The sequence below is a fragment of the Plectropomus leopardus genome, chromosome 15, assembly GCF_008729295.1.
Source record: "Plectropomus leopardus isolate mb chromosome 15, YSFRI_Pleo_2.0, whole genome shotgun sequence".
Classification (NCBI taxonomy): Eukaryota; Metazoa; Chordata; class Actinopteri; order Perciformes; family Serranidae; genus Plectropomus; species Plectropomus leopardus.
The window spans coordinates 18,461,419-18,486,371 of record NC_056477.1 but is presented as its reverse complement, the minus strand read 5'-3'; the positions used below and the strand labels follow the sequence as shown (position 1 = coordinate 18,486,371).

At 40.2% G+C, this 24,953-nt stretch overlaps 2 protein-coding genes across 5 annotated transcripts; both read right to left on the bottom strand.

Annotated features, from left to right (window-relative positions):
- Positions 1-282: 282 nt before the first annotated feature.
- LOC121954389 (G-protein coupled receptor 161) lies at positions 283-4,658 on the bottom strand. Its single transcript, XM_042501865.1, has 3 exons — positions 4,511-4,658; positions 3,029-3,189; positions 283-2,876 (listed from the first exon to the last, which is right to left on the bottom strand). Exons 1-3 carry the CDS (start codon positions 4,653-4,655, stop codon positions 1,551-1,553), a joined length of 1,632 nt encoding a protein of 543 aa, XP_042357799.1. The 5' UTR covers positions 4,656-4,658; the 3' UTR covers positions 283-1,550.
- Positions 4,659-5,448: 790 nt separating this feature from the next.
- On the bottom strand, positions 5,449-24,232 carry tarbp1 (TAR (HIV-1) RNA binding protein 1). Of its 4 annotated transcripts, none has more exons than XM_042501863.1 (29): positions 23,230-24,232; positions 22,091-22,188; positions 21,934-22,003; positions 20,491-20,645; positions 19,918-19,970; positions 19,708-19,805; positions 19,490-19,625; positions 19,322-19,418; positions 18,252-18,341; positions 17,985-18,132; positions 17,637-17,903; positions 16,251-16,348; positions 16,000-16,158; positions 15,661-15,884; positions 15,322-15,565; positions 14,449-14,637; positions 14,155-14,354; positions 14,003-14,074; positions 13,749-13,869; positions 12,737-12,847; positions 12,450-12,599; positions 12,269-12,355; positions 11,969-12,174; positions 11,791-11,872; positions 10,945-11,116; positions 10,389-10,574; positions 9,589-9,713; positions 7,567-7,703; positions 5,449-5,645 (listed from the first exon to the last, which is right to left on the bottom strand). In XM_042501863.1, exons 1-29 carry the CDS (start codon positions 24,143-24,145, stop codon positions 5,462-5,464), a joined length of 4,875 nt encoding a protein of 1,624 aa, XP_042357797.1. In that variant the 5' UTR covers positions 24,146-24,232; the 3' UTR covers positions 5,449-5,461. The 4 variants fall into 4 exon arrangements, with proteins under 4 accessions (XP_042357797.1, XP_042357794.1, XP_042357796.1 ...); XM_042501860.1 differs by lacking the exon at positions 5,449-5,645 and adding an exon at positions 6,760-7,013; XM_042501862.1 differs by lacking the exon at positions 5,449-5,645 and adding an exon at positions 6,760-7,013 and having other exon boundaries at positions 16,251-16,345.
- Positions 24,233-24,953: the final 721 nt, after the last annotated feature.

Genomic DNA, 24,953 nt, shown 5'->3' with positions numbered 1-24,953 from the left:
TTGATGACATTTTTTATTCATGAGTATTTATGTAGAATTGAACTTAGAGACAATTACTTAAAAGTAGATAACTTTAAAACGGATTGATAAATCAAATTATTTATTTTAATAATTATTTGAGAATTTTAGATCAGCAATATGCAATTAAAAATAATTAAGAAAAAGTCACAAGATTTGATATTTTCAAAGCATAATACAATTGCAGCAAAGGTGCAGGAGCACCCACCCCCTTCAACTTCTTCCTCCATAAACACAAAAATGGTTCAGTGGCTAATGTGTATAGCTGATCTGACAATGGGCAACCCTGGCGGATCCCCCTCCCCGCCCTGACCAGCTGGCTCAGGCCCCCTCCCACCTTCATCAAACATGAAGCCCCATTATACAGTGTTTTGACAAAAGCGGTGAAACTCTTCCCAAACTCGAACCCAGCAAGAACATTAAACAAATATCCATGATCTACTTGAACAAAGGCCTTCTCCTGGTCAAGGGAGATTACCCCAAAGTCCATATCGCAGGGTCCAGGTCCATCATGTCCCTCATCAAAGACAAATCGTCCATCATTGAATGCCCAGGCACACCGTACAATTGGTCCTGGTGTACCACCAACCCAGTGTGCCTGTTCAGTCTATCGGCCAAGCACTTGGCAACTATTTTGTAGTCCACAGAAAGCAGAGCTACAGGCCTCCAGTTCCTGAGCTCGCTCAAGTACCCTTTCTTGGGCAGGAGAGCCAGAACTGCCCTCTGGCAACTCAGAGGAAGCTCGCCCACCCTGATGCACTCACAAGGAACACGAAACACATCCTGGCCAACAATGTCTCAGAATGCCTTATTAAAGTCCACCGGCAGACCCTCAACCCCTGGTGTGGACAGTTCACCAAAGGTCAGAGAGGCGTCCAGTTCATTTCGTTGTGTAAATGAAAGCTGGGGAAGATCCTCCAGCAATGTCTCTGTACACACAGGGTCACATAGTTCAGAACCATACAGCTCAGAATAAAACCGGACAGCCGCCTCCCGCATCTCCCCCACCACATGAGTGACGTGCCCGTTTGCTAACTGCGGACAATGCATTTGCTTTTGTTCACAAAACTTCTCCAAACCGAAGAAAAGGGAGCTAGGAGCGTCTATTTCCCTCAGCATAGTAAATCTAGCTTCCCCCTGTCACTCCCCACCAACTCACTGTCCATTTTGGGATATTTGAAACATTGGATTGAGGCGATATGTTATTTTTGCAGTTTGAATGATTACCTTATCAATTAATTGAGTGACAGAAAAAATAATTTAGGTAACTATTTAAGTCTTTTTTAAGCAAAAATGCTAAAAAAAAAAAAAGACAAATCTTGGTGATTCAAACATGAATACTTGCTGTCCTTCTGTTATCTTACAGTGTTTGTGTCAAGGTTTTGGACTGTTGGTCAAACAAAACAAGCACCACTATTTTTCTCAGACATCAGAAGGCCCAAATGATTAATCAGGTAACCGAGAATCAAATCAACAGGTTTATCAATAATGTAAAGTAATTTTTAGTCCTATAAATTTCTGCAGATATCAGCCTAACAAACATCATGCTCTACTCTGACTGTTATCTGTCCGTAGAAGAATGTGGCCTGACGCTCCTTGGTCAGAGCAGAGAAAGGTAGTCTGCTGCCCTCTTGTGGTCGAGAGGGGACCTGCAGACAGTCCACCCTGCCTTCACCGCCAGCATCCTGCCGCACACAGCAGGATGAGGAGGTATTTTCATGGTGACGCACTTTGCATAGCTGCTGCTCAGAGTGATGTTTGAAGTCAGTGCTAACTGTAAAAATGGAGGAGGAATACTTGGAGTCATCGCAGGTTGAACTCTCGGAGCTGGAAGGCGGACCAGGATGTGTGGCAGTCAGAGTGCAGGGGTCGCTGCTCCTGCCATCATCTGCCTCAGCCCTGACCCCAACTCCCCTGCCCACCACACTCCCAAGACGTGCTCTTATTTTTTGCCTCAGTCCCTGAAGAGCGCCCTGGAAACGTTTGCTGAGCAGAGCGTACAGCAGCGGATTGATGTCAGAGTTCAGCAACACCAGCCAGTATGAAAAGGTAACAGCTGAGCGTGGGACAAGGCTGGCATTGGTTTGGCCTGAGATTGCTTTTTCTGTGGCCTGAACTAATGCCACGCCAATGTACGGTGTCCAGCAAAGGAAGAAAGCCGAGATGACCAGGAAGAGACGCACCACTCCATGGTGGCTGTGGTGCTGCTGGGAGTTCTGCAGCTGTGGCTGGGAGGCACTCTGAGCCAGGAAGGAGAACAAGCGTCTGAATGTAGAGTTATTATGATCTCCAGTAGAATCAGGGAGAGCGTGGCTGATATAATTCCCCTCTTCTCTACTGACCTCGGATACAAATTGTCCACTAACATGATAAATGAGTCTTGAGGGACTGTGGAGGCTCCCACAGTGCTGGAGTGATGAATCACCAAGAGCAAAGGCAGAGTTTGAATTCCTGCTGCGCTGCACAGAGTCCTCCAATGTATGAATCCTCCTGGCATGGCTGCGGGCCACCTTGACGATGTTCACGTAGCAGAAGAGAATGACTATTGCTGGTATGAGGTAGCAGAGGGCAGCCATAAACGCTGTGTAGCTGGGACTGCTGGCCCAGATGACCGCACAGCTGTACATGGGCTCCACATAGCTGATGTGGCTCCAGCCCAGCAGGGGAGGACAACTGGTGACCAGAGCCTGCAGCCAGATCCACAGGACCACAGCACAGGTCCTCCACAGGGTGCAGCGGGCGCTGTAGCGCAGGCAGTCCATGATGGAGTGGTAGCGGTCGAGAGCAATAGCTGCTAATGTCAATACAGAAGCTGTGCAGTACACAGAGGAGGTATAGCCCACGTACGCACAGAGGTCCTGTCAGACAGGGGAGACAGAATCTCATCATATGCACACTCGTCAGTGCATCAAAGGAAAATAAGAGGTCAGCTTTAAGTCGTGTCAGACACTAATGCTGTGATGTTACATGATTGTGAAGTAGTTTAGAGTAGAGGACAGGAGCGACGTACTGTACAATTCTTCCATCCATGGTTCATGATGGACAAAGCAACAAAAGGCATCACTCCAATGCCCACCAGGAGGTCACTGATGGCCAGGTTCATGATCAGCACTGATGTCACCGAGTGGAAAGTCTTGGTTGCAGCCACAATAACAATGACAAGTATATTGCCTACACACAGACATACAACACACGCAAGGACACAGAGGTCAGACTGGTTGGATTCTACACGGTCTTTTTCATCTGTAACCAAGCAACAAAAATCCACACTATAGTGAAGTTTTGGATTTTTAAAAAAAGTGTGGACAGTTTGAATTTGATGGAAATAGCTCTGACTAGAAGGACAAAAGTATATAAATGAGTCATTTTTGTACTGCACGACACTGCAGAAAGCCAAGCACATGATTGTTAGGTAACTGAGCAGTCATGCAATTATCTTTTGTTTAAGAATCTAACTAGATGTAAGGGATCAGTTTATCCATGCAGATAATTTTTATAAATGTATTTACTCATGTATTAAAATGTTATAATCGTGCCACCAGAAAAATACAATAGAAGTGAATGAAATTTTGTTGGTGGTGAAAATCTACTTTAAAAATTCAAAAGCTGTTGTTAAATAAAGTGTCCCCATTATTTATAATTTCCAGCAAGTGATTTTTTTTAATAATCCTTAAAGGATCATATGGATGTAAATATTTAACAAAGAAGTTACAAGTACCAACACAGTCAATAATAAAAGGCCATGAGCTTCTTCTAATTACTCATACAGTCTGCAGTGCATATTATAGTTAGACATTATTAAAGTGAATGTCTAACTTTAAAATGAACCTTGTAGTTTCAAATGTCAAGTCTTTGATATGAGTGGTATTACATTTCAACAATGATTACATTTTTGTCAAGATGCTCTATAGCTCTTTTTCAGGAGGTCAGACGTCAAATGATCTATTAATGTGGTAATTTTGATCGATTAAAGAGCAAAAAAGGGACTGCATTTCATGCTGAAGGAGGATAACAGACCAGCCGAAGGGATATTTCACAACCTGGCAACCCAAAATTCCCACTTAATAATGCTTTATGACAGACTGATCTATACAGCAATAGTAAGTAGATTATTAACCACTAATTTAACCTTAAGTCACAAACCAATTGCAAAGAGTGCTTAAACAGAATTTTCAGAAATTTAAATATAGATATAAATCTTAAATGATAATATATGAAGAAGTTCCATTTATGCAACCATAAAATTTAAATAGGCTATGTCACTGTTACTTTTTTTGTTTGAGCAGCAGAGCAGAGCTGCTGGAAAATCACAAAAAATAAAACATGATCCATACCATTGAGTAGCACATAAATACTACATTATATTGTTATTTGTTTTAACATCAGGATATTGCATTTATATTAGAAACAACAGACAGGGAATTAGGATTAGAAAAAGTTAAACGTTTTTGCTTTGAAAAATACAACAAATGTCATTATCTTAACTCTGTACCTGTGACAGCGCACAAACACATCAGCACCATGAGGATCTCCAGGAGCAGCTGGGTGTGCCGGGACACTTCGGGACCCCCGCCGTCCGTCTCGTTGACCTTTGCTTTCTTCAGGGACACTGCCCAGGACCCATCCAGCTCCTCCATGTCCCGCTCAAATAACTGCGGTCCTCACATGATAAGCTGCGTAAAAGCGAGACTTGACGGAAAGAGAAATGAGTGTAATCAACTGTAATCCATCTGCTCCCCTCACGGTCTCCAGGTGAACAACTCCTTTATTTTACGGGAGGGAGGATGCAGGAACACCTGTATCTTATTTAACCCCTTCAGTGCCTCTATTCTTTATGCAATCTCTGCCCATAATAAAGAAAAAAAAGAAAAATTAAAAAAACGTGTATGTAAATAGATAATAATGTCATTGTTTTATTTATTCAACAGTTTAAAAAGTCAGTTATTTTAAACCCTAAACTTCTATAAAACATTTCAAAACATAATTATGCTATAACAAAAGCATAATTTATACTTTACGTATAATAGTTTCCTGGGTATAGTCATTATAGTCCAGTCCTGGTGCCATGAGGAAAAAACTAATTGCTCACATAAACAAGACACTTCCCCCTCAAAGGGGAAATTTTCCATTAATGCTTGTGCGCTGCCAACACTGAGATTGCCTCCATTAATATAACAACACGCCCAGTGGAATATTTAGATGTAATAACCAGAGTCGATCCCTATTCATGACTCTCATTAAGGCACAAGAGCTCACTGATGACTGCTGACCACATTAAAACCTCAGAGGATGGAGTCGTCAGACAGAACATTAAGATCCTTTAGGTCCTGTAGGGAGCGTCCTCATGTCCCTTGAGATGCTTTTCACAGCAGAGAGTCGGAGGTAAGGACATCATCTTCAGGACAGATGACCCGTCCAGAGGGCTGTCTTGCTGGTATCCTCTTCACTTTTCAGGTTTTGAGCTGACTTCAGCGGAGCAAGAGGTCAGATGTTGTCGTGTATATTCCCAAATCAGCAGGGCGGCACTCACATGCACATTGAGTGACCGGGTGACCCCTTGTTGAGGGATCTCCACACACACATCAAACATTTGAAGTAAATTGGCAGGGATACCTTCTCGTTCATTGCTGTATGATGGAAATTAGAAGAATGATAAAGTTATTTAGCGTTTATATGCAATATCTATATTTTTAAAGACATAATTAAATACATGTTTTTATCATTCCTGTGTATGTACAATGAATCTATAGTTAGTCGGCAGCTAGTTCACTTGGCTTAGTTTACCTTTTTTGTTTAACACTTTTTTTAAGTGAGCTTTAGAGGTGCTGGTAGGTGTTTTACTTATAGGCGTTATACAGAATTTACCCCACTTTTCAGCCTTTATTGTAAGCAAAGCTAACAGGCTGCTGGCTCAAGCAATACATTTATTGTACAGACACAAGAGTGGCATCAATCTTTTAAACCTACTGTCAGCAAGAGCAAAGTGTCGTTTTCAAAATATTAAACTACTCTTTTGAATTTAACTTTAATTCTTCCCAGGGAGAAAAGAGACTTCACAGGGATATAACCAAACCAACTGATATTCACACTAAGGGTTACTCAAAATGTCTTTACAATAGCAGGGACACAAAAAAAGTAAAACAAGTTACTCCCACTTAGATTTTTTACAGCTAGAAAGAAAAGAGACCAAAAGTGTTTTTGAACCAGGCTGCAAATATGTTTATTTCTGCTGTAAAATTGAACATTTTAGCATTGCGGTCTATCTGGATTGACTAGCTTCTGGAGCCAGCCTCAAGTGGCCAATTGAGGAAGTACAGTTTTTTGGCACCTCCACCTTGGCTTATTTTTTCAGCTCTGGGGGTCGCCACTTGATTTCACTGCACAACTTGTACTGGAATTTGCATCCTGACAGCAATTATGCAACACTGACTTCCTGATATCGCAGATATACCATTAAACACCCTGATGTATTTCACAAACACCACAATCTACATTTTTTTGCGGCTGGATGTTTTTAATCTGAGCATTTATTTGGTTTAATGATGCCATCCAGTTGATTTAATTTAAAAACCCTTAGCATGAGCAGCCAATTTAATCTTGCATCATTTTCACAATTATGTGGAACAAGCTTTTCATACAGATGAGTCACGAGCTCAAGTCCAAGAGCAATTCAAACTGTAATCAACTGAGTATATACTGCCATCCAGCAATATGGGCCATGCAAAGCAAACATAAAGAGCTAATGAGTTTGGCGTTCAATGAGTCCACGGAGGGTGCCACACAGTCAGAACGCCGGATTTGATGTGCTACATTTATAGTGAGTGCAACTGGGTGAGATAATGGCGACCTGATGAGAGATTAGAGCCGGGCCATGCTGTGCCGGGGAGAACACAGCTGTGAGGGAGCACTCAAGATTCAGCTCACACGGCGGGTGTTTAAGCCAACAGCTCTGCTCGCACCTCTGTGACTGAACAGGGTAAAAGGAAACAGGACACCTACACAGACATGATAAATATTAATCTCTCCCTCTCTGCCTGGCCAGCTGCACCGCTGCAGTGCACACTCAGAGATGAGATTTTATCATGATACTGTTGCAAATTGCACAAGCTCATAATTACAGTCATGTTCACTTCTGAGTCTCCACAAATGGTTTCATTAAAGTGTTTTTTTTGTGTCCCAGCTGATGAAAGCCACAGGGCAAACTCACAACTTGAACGACACTAGATGAAGGTTAAAGTTTTTTTGCTGCTGTCACCACACTGCTATTATTGGTTTGTGTATTTTTTTTCCTGTGTTCTCCTCCTCAGGGAGAGCCAATTACAGTCAAGCATGCCCTGACAGGTACACCATGGAGAGGAGAGGCGTAGGCCCCGCGGGTAAATGCACTAAACCTGAGAGATAACATTAAATAGCCTCGTCAGCTCACACCTTTATCTATGTGAGGCCACGGGGGCATGGGAAGACTGGGGCGTGCATGCATTCATGCACAACTGGCTGTGTGTATCTTAGCAAAGTGATGGAAAAAATAGTATTTTAATGGTGTCATACCCGAGGAGCAGCAGGGTCTTCTCAGGGAACTGGTAGTCCTGGAGGCTCTGACTGTTGGCTGTCTGCTCCACTCCAACAATACAGTACCCCTCACTCTTCTTTACCTGCAGGAAGTCAGCCAGCTCCACTGGCTTCACCTGATGGACACACACAGTTTATCTTAAAGATGACATAAATAAATAATTCAAACAATCAAAGTCAAACAAAACAGTCAATGTACTTTTAAAAGTGTGGTTACATACAGAATCATTACAGTGGGCCATACATAATGTGTCCTACATGGAAATATACTACAGGCTGTGGCATTGTCATATATGGCATTGTAATATATATCAGATATATCACCTTCTCTGCTTCATCACCAATCACCGGAGGCCCCACCTTTACAATATTATCATGATATTTTTACTTATGCTGAGTATTGCAAAAACATACAGTATATTGCAATAAACTGATTTATTACCTTTTTTAAACTTCAAATTATGTCCACAAAGGAAAACTTTGTCAACATTTGTTATCTAACAAGATAAAGTTTTTGTTATGTTTATTTCAGTCATTTTTATTGCAGCAACATGTATCTAGTGGATTGAAAAAGCTATTGATTTTATTATTCTAATGGGCTAACAACAAAGTATAATTTGTAATAATAATAATTTCTATAATTTAAAAATCAGTAACTGTGTATTATTATGATATTGCCAAGATAATGCCAAAGAAATCGCAATACTATGCTAGATCAATTTTTTTTCTCTCACCAATCTAGATTTGACGCTGCACCAGGGTTTCAGCAGGTTCCAGTGAGCCAGATTTAAGACTCTGTTTTTTAATTGTTTAAACTGAAAATTTTGATTTATTTCTTAACATTTGTATTGGTTTACTGCTCTTTTCCATCTCAACAGACATCGCAATTTCCTCAAAAATTAGAAAAAAAGAAACAGCACCTAGTACTCAGGTAAAAGAAGCATGTAGCATCCACCACTTCTAAATGAGATTGAAGACTGAGGAGGCCGCTTCCAAATATGCACCTCTTTAAACCTTGATATGTTAAAATGAACTAGAAATTTTCTAAATCAGATTTAGTTACTGAAACCATTATATCACAAAGACAAATTATTGGCAACACTTTACAATAACCATCATTAATTAATGGTAAATTGACAGTTAAACATTAGTTGACAGTTCTTTCACTATGAGAAATAATTAAATTATACTAAGATTTACTTATTACTATTAATGCTATAATTCATGGTATTTTAACAGTTTATTGTTATAAAAATTAAATATCAAATATAACATTTTAAATACTGTATAAGATATCACAGTTAATAATCTGTTTGTAAACTGTTTACAAAAATTATTTAGGTGGTCATTACATGGTTGCAGTATTTATACATTAGATACATGAAGAATAGATACACAGTATCTATTCACCATATAACACATTATAATCATTGCTTGCAACTTTACAAAAGCCATTCAAATAATGTTTATAGACGGTTTACAAACCAATTAACGGTTAACAAATATCCATATAGTGTATAAAATGTTATAATCTGTGCAACAACAAACTGTTAAAGTTCCATAAATTGCAGCATTACTAATAATTAGTAAATACAGTCAATTATCATTTCATTGTTTCTTAACAGTAAAATATTTAGTAACTAAAGTTTAATTATCTATCAGTTCACCATTTATTAATGGTGGTTACAATAAAGAATGATGAAGTTATCTTAAAATTTGGAGAAATGTGTTTTAGTTTTTTAGCTGATTTTTTTGGTTGCAACAGCACAGAAAGCCATCAGGAGAACTACAGTTTACTGCCTCATTGGCTTCGGCATCCATCTGTTCTGGCCGCTGTGTGCCGTTGACGTTGATCTTGACTGAGATCAATCTAACCCCAAGCTAACCAGGTCAAATTACACAGTTCTCAGGTCAATACTCCACTAGGGGAAGGCTGTCTTAAAGACAGAGTACAAATCATGATCACCAGAGCGAAATATGAGTTTGTTTTATGCATTTTACCTCTAAGAGAGGAAGCCACAGCTCAGAGGAGACGCTCAGGGACTGAAAGTGTTTGTCACTGACGTGCCGGAGGCTGTCCAGAACCAGAGCGCTGGCACCAAAGATCTCACAGGTCCTGCACAGACCTGGAGCAACAACAAATAAACAGATGAGGACAAAGTCTAAATGTGACACCCATCTAAATATAAACTGTTACTTGTCACAATATCAACATGTGGTTAAAAAAAATACTTTCTTTTTTTTTTTCCTTTTTTTTTTTTTTTTTTTTTTACACAAGCTGTGGCAGTGATAAGTCAGCAAAAAATTGCTATCGGGGCATCATCATGGGCACACAGATACAAAAAGCTACACCTGTGATGGCAATTGAGAGGACAATTTCAAGTAAAACATTTACAGAAAGGCCAAGCTAATGTTCTTGCTTACAACATCCAGTATCAATATTGGTTTTAAAAATGGGTCTTTTCCTCCATAAACACATTCTGATTGATTCAGCCCCTTATCATCTGAGACAAAAGCACTGGAGTGCCCTTTCAGAGAACATAAAATAGGAGTGCCTGTGGAGCTGGGCATTCCCTGTCTAAACTCTGATAAGAGGGCTCGAGTGACTGGTTTTAATGACAGCTGTGTTTGACCTTTTTGCCAACATTATCATTGTGAAACCAAACAAAAGACTGTAATTCTGGTTCTTCGCAATATTACACAAATCAAGGAGAAACTTTCTAACATTTTAAATCATTTCCTGCTGATGAAGAGGTATAATAAAAATGTAAAATAATCTAATTAGTCATGCTGCTCCTGACCTCCTAAATTGGTGGGCTTGTCGATAAGCGAGGCTACCACCAGCAGAGCGCTGTGCAGTTTGCCCAGGCGAGCAGCCCTCTGATGTGGAACGAGCTGAAGTTCAGGCTCCTGCTCCTGGATCCCCAACCGCCAGGGAGTGATCTTCTTCTGCACCTCTGCCCAGCGCTCCTCCTTATTCTGTTCACCTGGGAGATAAACCTTTTAACACATTTTCATGGTGAAAATTTCTAAACTTTTCCATGACTTTTCATGGACTCATAATACAATTTTCATGACCACTGACGTTGTATGACACAAAGAGAAATGTGTGATACACTTTACTTCTAATGTTAATTATATCATTATGGGCTGTCCACAGACAAGGAGCAGCAGAGCTCCCAGAGTAGGGGAGTGACACTAACTAATTTTTATCCCAAATATGATCAATATTTCTGTATAAATCTCATACCAAAAAGCATTTACTTTTGGATAGGCTTATGATAATAATGAAAATAAACATGAAGTGAAATGTTCACATTGTCCCCTGCCCTATGCTTATGTGAGGTGCAGCTATACCTTTGTCTTGCTGGATCCAGTCTCCAGGCTGGAGCAGGCTCAGGTCAGGAGCAGGATTTCTCAGAGGAAAAGATGGACTTTCAGAGAAACACGACAATATCTCAAACTTCCAGGGTGGAATCCACTCATCATCCACCAACTCTGACAGACTGGGGAAAGTATAGAATATGGTCTGGGATAACAAAGACAGAAAACATGTTAGTACACCATGTTGCTGTACTTGAGAAGCCTTCATCTGTTCAGTAAAAACATATTTCAAAACTTTTCCAGGACCCCAAACATTTCCCAACATTTTTTTCTTGCCCTACTTGTCTGATGTTTTTTAAACGTATACGATTGAAGCTCTATTAAAAAAAAAAATTCAGCATTCTACTTGATGTTTTCAAGGATCGTTGGAAATTTGAAAATCCAACAATATTTGTTCTTACAGTTTCTGGCTGTAATAAATAATAATAAAGAACACATGCTTTCCAAACGTGTTTTCTAAAAACAGAAAAAAGTTTAGTTAAGAAAAAAGTTTAGGTTTTCTGTTAAAAAAAAAGAAAAAACAGAATGTGGGGAGAAAAATGAAGAAACCACATGATGATCAAATAAAAACAACCTAAACATTGTCACAATTCGACACATTTTAAAGCTACATTATGTTGTCAGCTACAGACAATAAATTCACTGTTATGTTACTTTAATGTCATTTAATTTATTACACACAACATGTTTCCATGATTTTCCCAAAACTTTCAATGATTTTTACTACTTCCATTACTTTTAGGCCTGAGAAATGTGACTATCAAATTCCCTGACCCTTCCAGGTTTTCAATGAATGTGGGAAGCCTGATATTAGCACACCTCAACACTGTAATCCCTGATTGGATGAAAGGCACCAAAGAAGAAGTGCTCCTGAATCCTCGTCCAGTTCTTGTTGGCATTTCTAAATGGTGAGACAGCAAATACACACTCAAATAAATACATGAGCATACGATAGTAAACTGTTTTTTTGCAATCACTGTCGCTGTTCTCCTCTCACCCGGTGCTCTGCATCGCCTCAGCCTGGTTCAGACAGGCCTTGATCACTGTGGACACCCCTCCAAAACCATCGGCCCCTTCCTCTGCCCGGCCCCCAGCCAAGCCCCACACCCTCTTTAGAGCCAGTAAGGCATACAGACGCACGCTGAAGTTATGGTTGAAGCACCACTGCAGGATGATGTCCAGCGCTTTACGCAGGTGCGCAGCCTTAAACACAAAGGGAGTGAGATCATAGAGCTACAGAGAGGCGATGAAAGAAGAAAGGTGAGTGAGCGGAGAAAAAAAACATCAAAGGCCTCACCTCATCCTTCAGATTAGGAAGGATGACACTGAAATGCACCAGGACTGACAAGAAGGTGCAGACGCTTGTTTTGGTCTTTTCATGATCCTGTAGAGCAAACACAGATGTTGATCAATAATTTAACTATTTTACTCATCATGCAGTATTTTCTGGTAGGCTGGTATTCAGAGTGCAAGCTCACCCTGTAGAAGCAGGCCCAAAAGCTGTCCATGTGTTGTGGATACCGCACGAGAATCAGAATCATCATCCACTCGATCAGGTACTTGACTGAGGCCTGGTTGCTGCAGAATCCAGCTTCAAACACACAGTTGAGTACAGTGGAGACAAACTCCTGCATGCACGCGCACACAGACACACAGGCGCGCGCACACACACACACACACACACACACACACACACACACACACAGAATTAGTGTCTGAGTGGCTATTTCCTGTGTGATTTTATGTATGAGTGTAATTGTCTTACCTCTCTGAGTTTGGGCAGCAACAGCAGCAGCGTTTGCCACACTCTGTTCTTGACACGATGTTGCAGGGAGTTGCTATAGTAACGCACTTTTGACTTTGATATGTCATTATCCTGGAGAGATGGGATGAAAGGAGATAATGGAAAATTGTGTTAAGTGTTGTTAAATTAGCCGTAACTGATGCTTCAGTTATTATTTTAATGAAAAAATGCTGAGCGTAATTCATAAAATCATATCACAAAAACGCAGTACAAACAAATGACATATTGTGAGAATGTTACAGAAGAGCCTGAGATGGTTTTTAGCTTGCAATTTGAAATGTCATCATTAACATATCTGCAAACTATTCACCGCTATACAAAAATCAAAATACATGGGACATAAATCCTTAAAAGTGATCTTAGAGTTTGACTAGTTGTTCTTGTTTAGTGTTCGGAGGAATTGTGTCATTATGATATGATCATATTGAAATTTAATTTTACAAAATTGTGGTTAAATTTAGGATTTCCAGCATGGTGAAAATTCTTTTTTTTTTCAAAAATGACATTATTTCACTGGATCCCAATCTGTGGGTCCCAACCCCCAGTATGGGCTGTAAGACCTTTTTGATTTTAAGGAGTGTAAGAAAACTAAAAAACAACAAAAAAAAATGTCTTGTATCTTAGATCTGATATAATATTCACAGAAAATAAACTTCTCAAAATTCATCCAAAACACTTGCCTTACACAAACTTTCTGCAGATGTTGCATTCAGTATTTGGGTTAAATGTACAGTTGATCAGTTCTGCACTGTGATTGTTATTCATTGAACACAATTTGAAATATGCGGTAAATATGTTCCTTAGCAAAGGGGTCCCTTAAGGAACCACTGCATTACTTCATTTGTTATTATTTTTGCATTTATTTACCACATCACACTGTATTAAGATATTGGGAAAAATACTTCTGTTGATAAATAATTTTGTGACACTCGTTTCAACTGTATCACTACGCCCAAACTAATCAATTGCTCACCCTTTTTAACAAATCCATAACTAATTCTTCCATCAGTCTTTCATGCTGCAGATTAGAGGAATCCAGGCGGCTGAGGAAAGCGAGTACACATGTGCGGGGCAGCTGGTCATCCCTGTTATCACTGGAAAATAAAAGTAAAAGTTTCAGTGTGAAAACATCTGCACCGCAGGAGAGACCTCTACTGGTACTATTTTAAATCACAGCCATACAGGAGAGTTTGGCCACAAATTGCAACAGAGAAAACTGCAGCTCACCTTGTAACTGCAACATTGGCAGCACACTCTTCACCAAGTTGCTCCACGTATGTTTGGACATCCTGGATGAGCCTTTGGAAAAGAGCAAACAAAACAGTTAAAAAAAACTGTGAAAGAATTAAAAAACTCACACTAATGCTGTTAAGAGTTACCGTTGATCTCGTCTGAACACTGGTCCATACACACAAGCCTCAGCGAGGATGTTGATGTGGCTGAAAACACTAGAAAACACGGTGCCGGCTGTGTCACCGCTGCCTCGGTCTGTGGGCAGCCATGTGTGACAGCAGTGTTGAAGCAGCACACCGAACACTCCGCTCTTTGACTGAGACAGCTCCATCAGCTCAGTGGCAATCTAAAAACAATCACACCACATAAATACATTCAACACCACACAGAAAACCACCACTCTCCTTCTTCTCAAAGTCAACCAGCCTGATTTTATTCACCTGTTTCAAGGTGGCCAAAAGTGTCGGAGCAGAAGTGTGTGTCAGCTCGAGCAGTTTACTGTGGAAGGCCATGGAGACGAAGCCTTTCAGGGCCGGCCAGAAGTCATGGGCGGCGTTGCTCAGCCCCTGCACCAGCTCCCAGCTCACTGTCACAGCCTCCACACACAGGGCCTCCTCATGAAGCAATAACTGGGAACCAAACCAGAAGCACACTTTATCACATATTACTTAAATTTTTCTAACAAATTCTTTATCCTATAACTGCAAGTAATTCTTTGTTATTTGTAATGTTTACTGTAATGGATCTTTAAGCATTTAAAAAATGTATATTAATTGTGTCTGGATGATGTGAACTGCATATATTCTTATCTTCACTTGGAGAAAAATTTTAACTTTGGATACTTGTTCCAGTTAGCTCGGGCTGTACCAACCCCTGCTCTTGCCTTACAAGGAGTCAATGCACAAACCCGCTATTTATAAATATCCCACTGAAAGAGACTATCACTCTAGCCTGCTCTTTTTTGTTCAAGAAAGTAAACTGACAGTAAATCGAGTGCAGACCTTTGAACAAGGAAGTACAGCAAGTGCTGCTGGACGGAGCAGCAAGGGACAACAGCCCCACCCACATGCAAGAGTACTGTTTGCAAATGAAAAGCTTAACAGATCTAGGATCTAGTTACCTGTCTGCTGATTTTAATTTTGGATTCAAAGGTACTACACTAAAAGCCTTTGATGGAAAAGCAGCTAAAAATACACATTTTGTCTTATCTGTAGTGCTACTTATTAACCTAGACTGTTTTGGTGTGAGTTTCCGAGTGTTGAGGATATTGGGGTGAACTGTCCCTTTTGACCTTTGAACGTATTGAGACTTACTTGTGGCAACACTGTCTCCATAAAGCTGAGCACAGGCAGCACCAGGTCACTGGGCAGCAGAGCCAGGGCCTCCACACTGCAGCTCAGAGCGGCCTTAAGAGTCTCAGATGCTTTGAAAATCTGTACGGACTCAGGAATCCCAACAGCTTTAATCAGGAAGCTCAGACAAATCCATTGGTCCCGCATAAAGTTGGCAGCAATGCGTCCCCAGTTCTTCAGCTGACGACCCTGCACTCCCACATCACTAAAGAAAAAAATTATTGCATCTTATCACTCCAGTCAGGTGCTTTTATTCATCATTAATTATAAGACATAGTAATCTGTGCAGACTTCACTGACCTTGAACCGTCTCCTGTCTGTGGTTTTCCCAGGCATTTATTAAGGTTTCCTAAAGAGGACTGACTTTGGGAAGAAGCTGACTCTTGATTGTAGAAGTAGTCGTTCAGTGATTTCAGAGCAGAAATGGTGTCTGATCGGATGTCAGTCACTTCCAGCAGACCACACACCGTAGCCAGAGATGCCATCGCAACCGCTTTAGCCACCTGGCTTGCAAGTGAGAGGATCTGACAATAAAATAAAATAAAGAGAAAAGAAAAGAAATAAAGTAAAATAAAAACAATCAGCATAGAATAATACAGCAGCCAAAGTGATTTAAGAAACTCCTGCTGAGCTTTTTACCAGCTGGCTTGGTTCTTGTAAGACCTTCAGACTGTACTTGATGAGTTTGGGGAAATAGGTCTGCTGCATTTTACTGTGATGCTGTGGAGTAGAACTGTACATGACCACCAGCTGCCTCAGGAAACTCAGATACAACTCAGCCCGCTCCACATCAAACAGCTAAAAAGAAAACAGCACATGTTCAGTCAGAGGTGGCCACCAGGGGGAATTTATGCTAAGTGAAGTGACAGTGACTTGTTGTCTTCTCTTACCTCATGCAGCTCACCGCATAGCCGCCTCAAAATAAACTCCTGGATTGAATCAACGTGTTTAAAAATGAGCCTCTCCATGGCAACCATCACATTATCTACTGTCAAAAGTAGAATGAGAAGAGTTAAATGTCACACACTCGTGAGTCACTTAAAATATAAGCCATGACAGGAAATACTATAAGCGCACTATACTTTATACTATGAGAGGCAATCAAGAAAATGACATTTTTCTATATGCACATACGTTTCTCTGTCCCTGTGGACATTTGCAGAATTAAAGGGATGGTTTGAATCTTTTGAAGTGGGGTTGCATGAGGTAATTATCCATAGCTGATGTGTTACATAAAGTACATGGCAGTCGGCACACACCCAGTTTGGAGAAGCAGGGTGGAGTACTTCTGTGGAAGCTAAGCAAGATACCGCTGTGAAAGGAGGCAGACACAATGTATTTTGGCCTCCTAAAAAAAGTCCCACCTAAAAGAGTAAATAAAAGTATAAGTGTGCACAACATTTAGAATATTTTCACCACTTTAATTTGCCACCAGACAGCGATTTCTGACTGGCAACTAAACCATTAAATCACTCTCATGAAGCCAGACTCCACTGAGGAAAACAGTTATTTTACATCACAGAGCTGCTGGTTTTCTGCTGCATTGTTTGGTTAGTTTGTTTGTATTATTGTGTAACTTTGGTATTTAAAAAGGTTTGTTAGGATACACCAAAGTTAGGAAAAAACAAACTAACCAACTGAAGAAGGCAGTGGTAGACCTGCACCTCCTGTGTTCAGCGATGTTAAATCACTGTTTTTGTCAGTGGACTCTGGTGGCTTTGATTAGAGCACAGATGAGTAATTGAAGCCATTAACAACTTCCTTGTAAGACAGTCTGTCCCTGGAAAGGTATATATTGCATAAACCTTAACTGATATTAATTTTTTTAGGAGGCTATAATATGTTTTACTGCAGCAATACATTGCTTCGCTTCCGTGGGGGCACTCCCCTCTGCTTCTCCAAACCGGGGGCGCACACACCAACATCTACTGTATATTATACACTGACTATATACAACCCCACTCCAAAATATTCTGACTATCCCTTCTTAACTTCTGAGGGCAAAGATGTGTTATCACTTAAAATTATAACTGAATAACTTGTTGATCAGACATTCGGGCAGCTAGCTGGCTGTCCAAATGTTGTAAAAGTCTTTTGGCTAAATTCTGCAAAGAACCAATTGCTGTGTTGTAAACTGAATAAGAAATGTAGTTGGAGAGAGAGACATAACGATTTGTTCACTGCATGAATGCACCAATCCATCCACTGTACCTAGTGCATATGCATGAGGGTGAACTTGACAGCTATAATGATGAGTCAGTGTTGTCATTACAAACCTTGCTCCTCTCCAGCATGCTGACAGCTTGGTGTTTCTCCAAGCTGGAGCAGTCGGAGCACGAGCTGCAGGCTCTTGTCACTCTTGCGCAGAGGCAAGTAGATGTTGGTGCTGACTCTGCTCAGGGTGTCCAGCAGCGGAGACAGTAACATCTCCAGAGTGTTACCGACCTCTGCTCCGAGTTGATTCCTCTCCATGTCCACAAACAGCAGAATGGCACGGGCCAACTTATCGGCCTCTCTGGAGTCGGGTAACCTCTCAGTGTGACCTGAGGAGAAGAGAAACTAACATATCTTGTCTCAAGATAAAATCAGTCACGTTATCTATGACCGTCTCACTTCAGACTTACCCGTGCTGGCTGGGACTCGGAGAAAGCTGTGTATCTCACTTTGAATGTAGCCTTTTACAGATTCTTGCTTTGTGGAAGCATCAGTACAATTTTCATCCATAATCCTCAGCTTGAAACGGCCTTCGTTTTCCAACAGCCAGGCACACACCTGCAGCAATGTCATAAATATGCAGGGTGGCAATTAGTCCATCATACAACTTCCATAAAGTGTCATTTTAACATTTTACTTTTATGAGTGTTGCTTAAAATGTCTCTGTTACAGCGTACCTGATTCCATATCTGCGTCCCTCTACGCAGTGACTCGTCTGCACGAAAATCCATCAGGAAACTAAAAACATCATCGAGGGTCACTGCGCTCTGAAATGAGATATTTCAATTACGCAGCTCACTAACTTTAAAGCTGTGTATGAAAGCACATGGGTTGGCCAAAATAACAGAAATGTCACGATGCAGCACAACAACACTACAGTAAGTTCCAGTGTTTGCTTTTTGGAGACTGTCATTGACTTTAATTTAACATGAAATTGAATTTTGATGCTGTAGTTTTTGGTGTTGCTGTGCAAATATACTAAGTGTTATTCAGTCATTTCTGTGGAAATTTGACAGGGTTCTCCCGCCTTCCTGAACATCAAATTCAAGAAATTTTCAAGAACTTTCCTTAACCAAATCCCTAAAATTCAAGTCTATCACAGCACAGTCTGAAGCAGATTTACTTAAAATTAGCTTTCTTGCCTGCTTGCAACTGCATCATTCAACGTCAATCACTCATGCATGAGCATGACCTTCACACTTTCTCAGGCAGGTTGCGTGTGAAACAATGACGTAATTGGTGTTGTCAAAAACATTGATTCTTACATATCCATTTTGAACATTTGATATCAAATTGCTATACCAGCAGATTTTCTCGTTCTCACTTACTGTTGTTTACCAAAATCGGACCACAAAACGGACAAAACTTTCAATGACAAATGTCGATTTATGTATTTTTTCAAAAGAACTTGGCATACCCCCCCAATCTACAAACTTTCATGGGAACCCTTATTTGATAAGGTAAAACTAGCAATTTAATTTTTTTGGTACACAAATGACTTAAATGATAAAACATAAAAAATGTTATTAATTGATTTTCAGTTGATTAATATAAATTAACTGTTAAACATTTATTTATTCTGTATTATTGCAAAAGCACCTCTGTGTTCATAACTTGACCCTCACCACTGCTCACCAAAAGAAACTTGACAGCATATTCACTTAAGACAAAAATATTCTGGAAGCTTTCAACAGTCAAAGAAAAAAGTTAGGAGCTCTGATCAAAAATATGTTTGCAGGTGTCTTACCACTTCTGTGAGACTGAGGGCGCTCTTCAGGAGGAAGCACTGAGAGGCACCTCTCAGCAGGACCTGATGAGTGATCATGGTGCAGCGCAGCACCTCTCTGAAAAACACAGCAGATAAAATGAGCTGTCATACGACACAGTCTGTCTAACTGTGACCATGATGAGGTACCTGAGAGCAGTGAGCCCCTCGACCCCCAGCAGTGGACTCGGGGGGAGTCTGGATAGAGCCTGGGTGAGGAAGAGGAGGGGTACCGCACACCAGTGCTTGCTGCACAGATGCTGAATCATCTGCAGCAATATTCTGCCTATAAAACAAACACAATGGTTTTAGCGTTTTAACCATGAAAGTCAACAGACATATTTTGTGTGACATCCGTTCCTCTGTACCTCTGTGCTCGGATGGTAAGCTGCTGAAGAAGGTGGTCATGAAGACTTGGAGTTTAGCCCCGAGATCAGGACATTCTCCTACACTCTGCCCAACTGACCTACATGTGGACAGACGGAGGGTTAATGAGGCCTGGTGCAGAAAACACTGATTAAGTTGTAATTCCTGTCTTTATTTATCAGCTAGTTTGTGTTTTCATTTTAAACCCTCACCTTTGGAAGAGTGAAGATTCAGACAGAACATCCATAAAAGGGCCAACAATAAACTGGGAGGCAAAAAACAGAAGAGGAAACATTAACCCTTTGAAAACTGAGCAAAAAGATTTGATTTCTTTCGAAAACATGGGGAGAGGGCAACAAGCAACCTGACAAGACACGGCCCAAACATTTTCATAAAAAAATGGCGACATTTTTTTTATGAAACATTAAGCAAAAAAAAAAAAGTAAAAATAAAAAAGCTAAAAAAAAAAAGGTGCTGAAATTAAAAAATGTGTATATTTATTTTTAAGTTTCTATTTTTCCTTTTTTTGTACTATAATTTTAAATATAAAATATAATAAGTAGAAATATAGTTTTATGGACATTTCCGCTTTTATTAATTTCTAATAAAAAACTTTTTTTTTAGTGATTTGTGGGACATTTCTGGCCAAGCTGGTCATTGCTTTTCCCCCCCATGATTTCAAAAGAAATCAATCCTATATGCTCAGTTCTCAAAGGGTCAAATAGCTTGTGAAATTTAATGAATGAGCCTAAATCACATTGAATATATTTCGTGTGAACCTGCACCTGAGAAAAGGCCAAAGAAAAAGCTGGCTGCTGGAGGACCTGCAGCTCGAGCAGATGACACACTCCCTCTCTCATTAAGGATTTATTCTCACTGTGGAACATGCGCTGGTAAACACACAGCAGCCAGGAGGGGTGGAAGAGGACTTCACCTGAAGCTGCAACACAGACAGAGAGCTCAAAAAAGGCACAAACTACCAGGTTGGCACTGCAACATAACATTTTTTCCATTGAATTTCGATCTGTGTCTTTATTGTATTTTCAAGCGAATAAAAACAAGAAATTATTTCATATAAAGCAGGTGAAAGTGCTGACAGTTTTAAAACACTCAATCCACAGAGAAATGCACACAGTTCGTATTGAAAACTGTGCTTTTAAACGTTAGGACTTCTGTTAAGTTGTGATGTCACAACTATACCATACATATCATTTCAAACTTGAAATGTAAACATTTCAAATTGGTCCTTTGGTTTTTCCTGCTGGAATGTTTTAAAGTGTATGTGAATGACATCAGCTAACAGGAAGTTAACATGCACCCAAGCAATGATGTTCCTGTGAAACGATCTGTACAGGCTGAGTGCTGTTACAGTTATCCCCTGGCTGCAATGACGGTGCAGACGCAGAAAGCACACACGTGGAAGACCCAGAAACACTCATCAGTCAAAGCAGACTGGGCTTTTTCGGGACTTAAAGAGACAGGCGCTAAAATGGAGCATTTTAGACAGAGGGATGAATATAGGAATATTCAGGCAGCCAGTGTGAGAAAGATAATATGTTGACCTGTACAATTCAATTTCCGTCTTGTTTTTTCTTTTGTCTTTATGGTCTCATAATTATTTGGACATTCAATTGACATCACTGCAGCCCAAATATTTTGATAGCCAAGGTTGTCCTGAAAAAAAAGATGTATATAACTTAATTTTGCCTTGAGAGACTGAGGTTTTAAGTGCATTATTACACAAAAAGTCCAGGCGAACCAAAACTAGGTAAAACCAGCTTAGGGCTCAGAGGGTAAAAGTGTGTAAACATGTTCAACTACAAACCAAAAATACAAATATGAACCTGATAATGAGCATAATATGGGACCTTTAAATAAGCTATCCATTTACTGTCCTAACTTGTTTTCTTTGATTTAACTGAAAACTTCTTACAAGTTGTTGCGATAAGATAAACAGATGTTTTAAATAGTCGTCATCATCACTTCACCACCTTTGATTTATGGAGAACTAGCGATCTTTGTCATTCAATTATTACAAAGTTTAGCAACAGCAGCATCACTACATCCAACTTACACCAAAACAATGCCAGGAATGCCTGAGATTAAACATTTTTTAAAAAATTATTTGCTGAAAAGAGGTAGAGAAGAATTAAAAACTGTTTTTTTTCCAAGCATTTGTCAAAAAACATACAAAACTAACTCCTATTTTCCCCCATTTCTATTCTTACCTTGACTATCTTTCACTGTTGTTTGAATCAACGTGTCTATTCTGTTTAAAACTGGCCGGACGACATGAATCTGCAGAAGAAAAAGACGCGGCAACATTACAAAGCTGTATCATGATGCCAACCTCTGAACTGACAAAGAACATGTGGGATTTTCTACCTGGTTCTCCTCCAGGGTCTCCATCACCAGAGCATAATCCTCCCAGAACTCTCGAAGCAACGTGCTGGTGTGAGAGGCCCATCTGAACAAGATCTCACCTGCAACAGTTTATAGAACAGGATGTAAACAAACCACACAAAACCAGTGAACTTAACCCTTCGGGCCTGCTTTAATATTACACGCACTCTTATCGTTCTGTACTCAACATGCGCCTTTTAAAGTCAAGCTTCAAAAAATATTATACATTGATATTATTTTTTACATTCACTGAGTTATTTTTTTGACCAACATCAGTCCAAATCATAAATATCAAATACTCATTTATTTTTGAAATGCCAGGTTTTTGTCATGATGTCTTTATGTTTTTAAATGAAAAAAAAAAACCACATTAAAAAAATGAATTATTTTCAGTATACTACATGCCAAGTAGATTGTTGTTTTATTAAACAACAAAGATTAAACAAAAATGCACTATCTTGCCAAAATGTATGCCATATGCATGAACATTAGGGATCGACCAAAAATAGGTTTTTTTTAATGCCGATTATTAGTAGTTAAAGAGATGGATAACCAATATTTGGAACCAATATGCATTCACAATAAAAATTAAAATCTTTCGGTCAGTATTTAGTATTTGGAATATAACTAACGCCAACACAAAACAATTGATTCTTCCATGCGTTTCGGCATCCAGACTTTTTCAAGAAGCGTCGTAGAATCAATTTTTTGTTTGTTTTTAAATCATGTTCTACTTTTTGAACCTACCAATTAAATAAAACCATTTTAATTTTATTCCTCAAGACAAGTACCTTGTTTCCTTCCTATCTTTAATATATACAGCAAGTTCCAAGCAACTTTTTTTATAAAGTCAAGTGAAAATTTAAATAAAAATGAATAAATAAAAACAGCTCCCCAAGGTTTTATAAAGTAAACATACTTCCTATGCTGACTTTTTTTTTTTTGCACTTTTGAATTAATTCATTTTTTTCAGCGATTATTAAAATAAAATGCCAATAGAAATACTCCTCCTGACCACAGCCAAAATGATTAAAAAATTATGAGTAAAAAGTGTGTAAAATGCGCCAAATAGTCCCTCAGGGTTAAAAATGGTACAGTGTCAGTAAATCTGAGCATCTTACCGTCCTCTAATGGACAGAGAGGACAGTCCACCCCCTCCTCCTCTGACAGGGACACGCACATTTTCAACAGGTACAACGCCCTTTTACGTGACACGCTGTCTCTGTGCGTCAGTCCATCCTGAACCATCCTCCAGAACTGAAGGGACAGACGAGGCTCACAGGTGGAGGAGGAAGAAGAGGAGGAAGAAGAGGAGGGTTTCAGCAGGTGGTCTGACAGGGCGGTCAGGCACAGCAGCGCCCGCTCGGTGACCACAGGTGAGCGGTCAGAGGCGTGCCAGCTGCACAGGTCATCCAGGATCAAGCTGAGGATGCTTGTTGACCTCGCACCGCTGCAGGAGCTCAGGACAGTTAACAGAAGCCTGACTGTGATTTTAGAAACCAGAGCATCAGGGAGTGTTTTGATGCATGACAAGGCTGATGACACCGTGGAGAGCTGCTCATCCGCTGACAGAGAGGGTACAAGAGCAGCCATGATTTCAACTGCAACCTCCACACTGAGTCGTCCCGGAGCGTGAACCTCCTCCTCTGACAGCTTGAGCCACGGCAGGACAGACAGAGCCACTCGCCCCGGCACAGCCTCGTCACACAGCGGGACACAGATACTCACAAGTCTGCAGGCAGCAGCGGTGCTCTCCCTGCACCGCATGTCCCCACCGGCTTCTGCCGATATCCTGCAGAGCAGAGGCAGACACTGGCTCCAGATCACTGACTCAATCTTATCTTTGATAGAGTTTCTTTTCGCCGCTGAAAACGTAGTCGCGTCAGCCAAAAGCGGTGCGAGTCCTTCGATGAAGGCTGCCAGCGCCTCGACCCGCTCCGTCCCCGGCCACGAGTCACTCGGCCAGGTCAGAGACTCGAACAGCAGGTCGTGATCAGGAGAGCTGGACAACACCGCGTTTATTAAAACGGAGTACATTTTAGAGAGCTACTACACTGCTGACAAGCGAGCTAAAGATACTCCACAGCCGGCTCCTCTCACCGCGTCCATGAGCAGCACGTTTATCCAAACAGTGTAAACTTCCGCATACGTAATCTTAAAATCTCGCGAGAGGTGAAGGAGTACTACTCATGCAATACTAGTCAGTGCAAGGATATTGAAGTTGCTTTGCCCGTTGCCACTTTTAAAAAATGACAGGAGGCCAGGGGCCAGTTTATACATGAAAATAATATTTATGACATAAAATTAATGAACGAAGAAAATCATGTCGAACGTAAGAAAAGAGGCAGCACCGCTTTTGTTAACTATGCTCCAAAATAATGAAATACCCTGCCAAAAGCTATGAGAAGCAGGCTCTGTGAACATTTTAAAACAACCGAAATCCTATTTATTCAGTCTAGCTTTTAATGAATTAAATTATTGTAATTATTTTTTAAACAATTATTTTATTTTTACCATTCTTGCAGGTCTCTGTACTTTTTACTTTGACTTTTATATACATCACATTTTTTCATCTAATCTTGTTTTTTGTGCTTTTTTTTTCCAATTGTGAGGCATTTTGAGCTGCAGTCCCTGAACATTTCCAGAATTTGAGGACATTCAAGACCTCTGTATCAAGGGGATCCTCCTTAATTCATTTTTTGATACATTTGCTCTATGTTGAAGCTTTTTTTAATGCACTCAGGCACATTGTTTTGCCTATATCCAAAGTACAAAAAACCCAAACAAACCCAAAAAGTTGAGTATCACTGCCAGACTATACAGTCTATGAACTATACCCATTAAA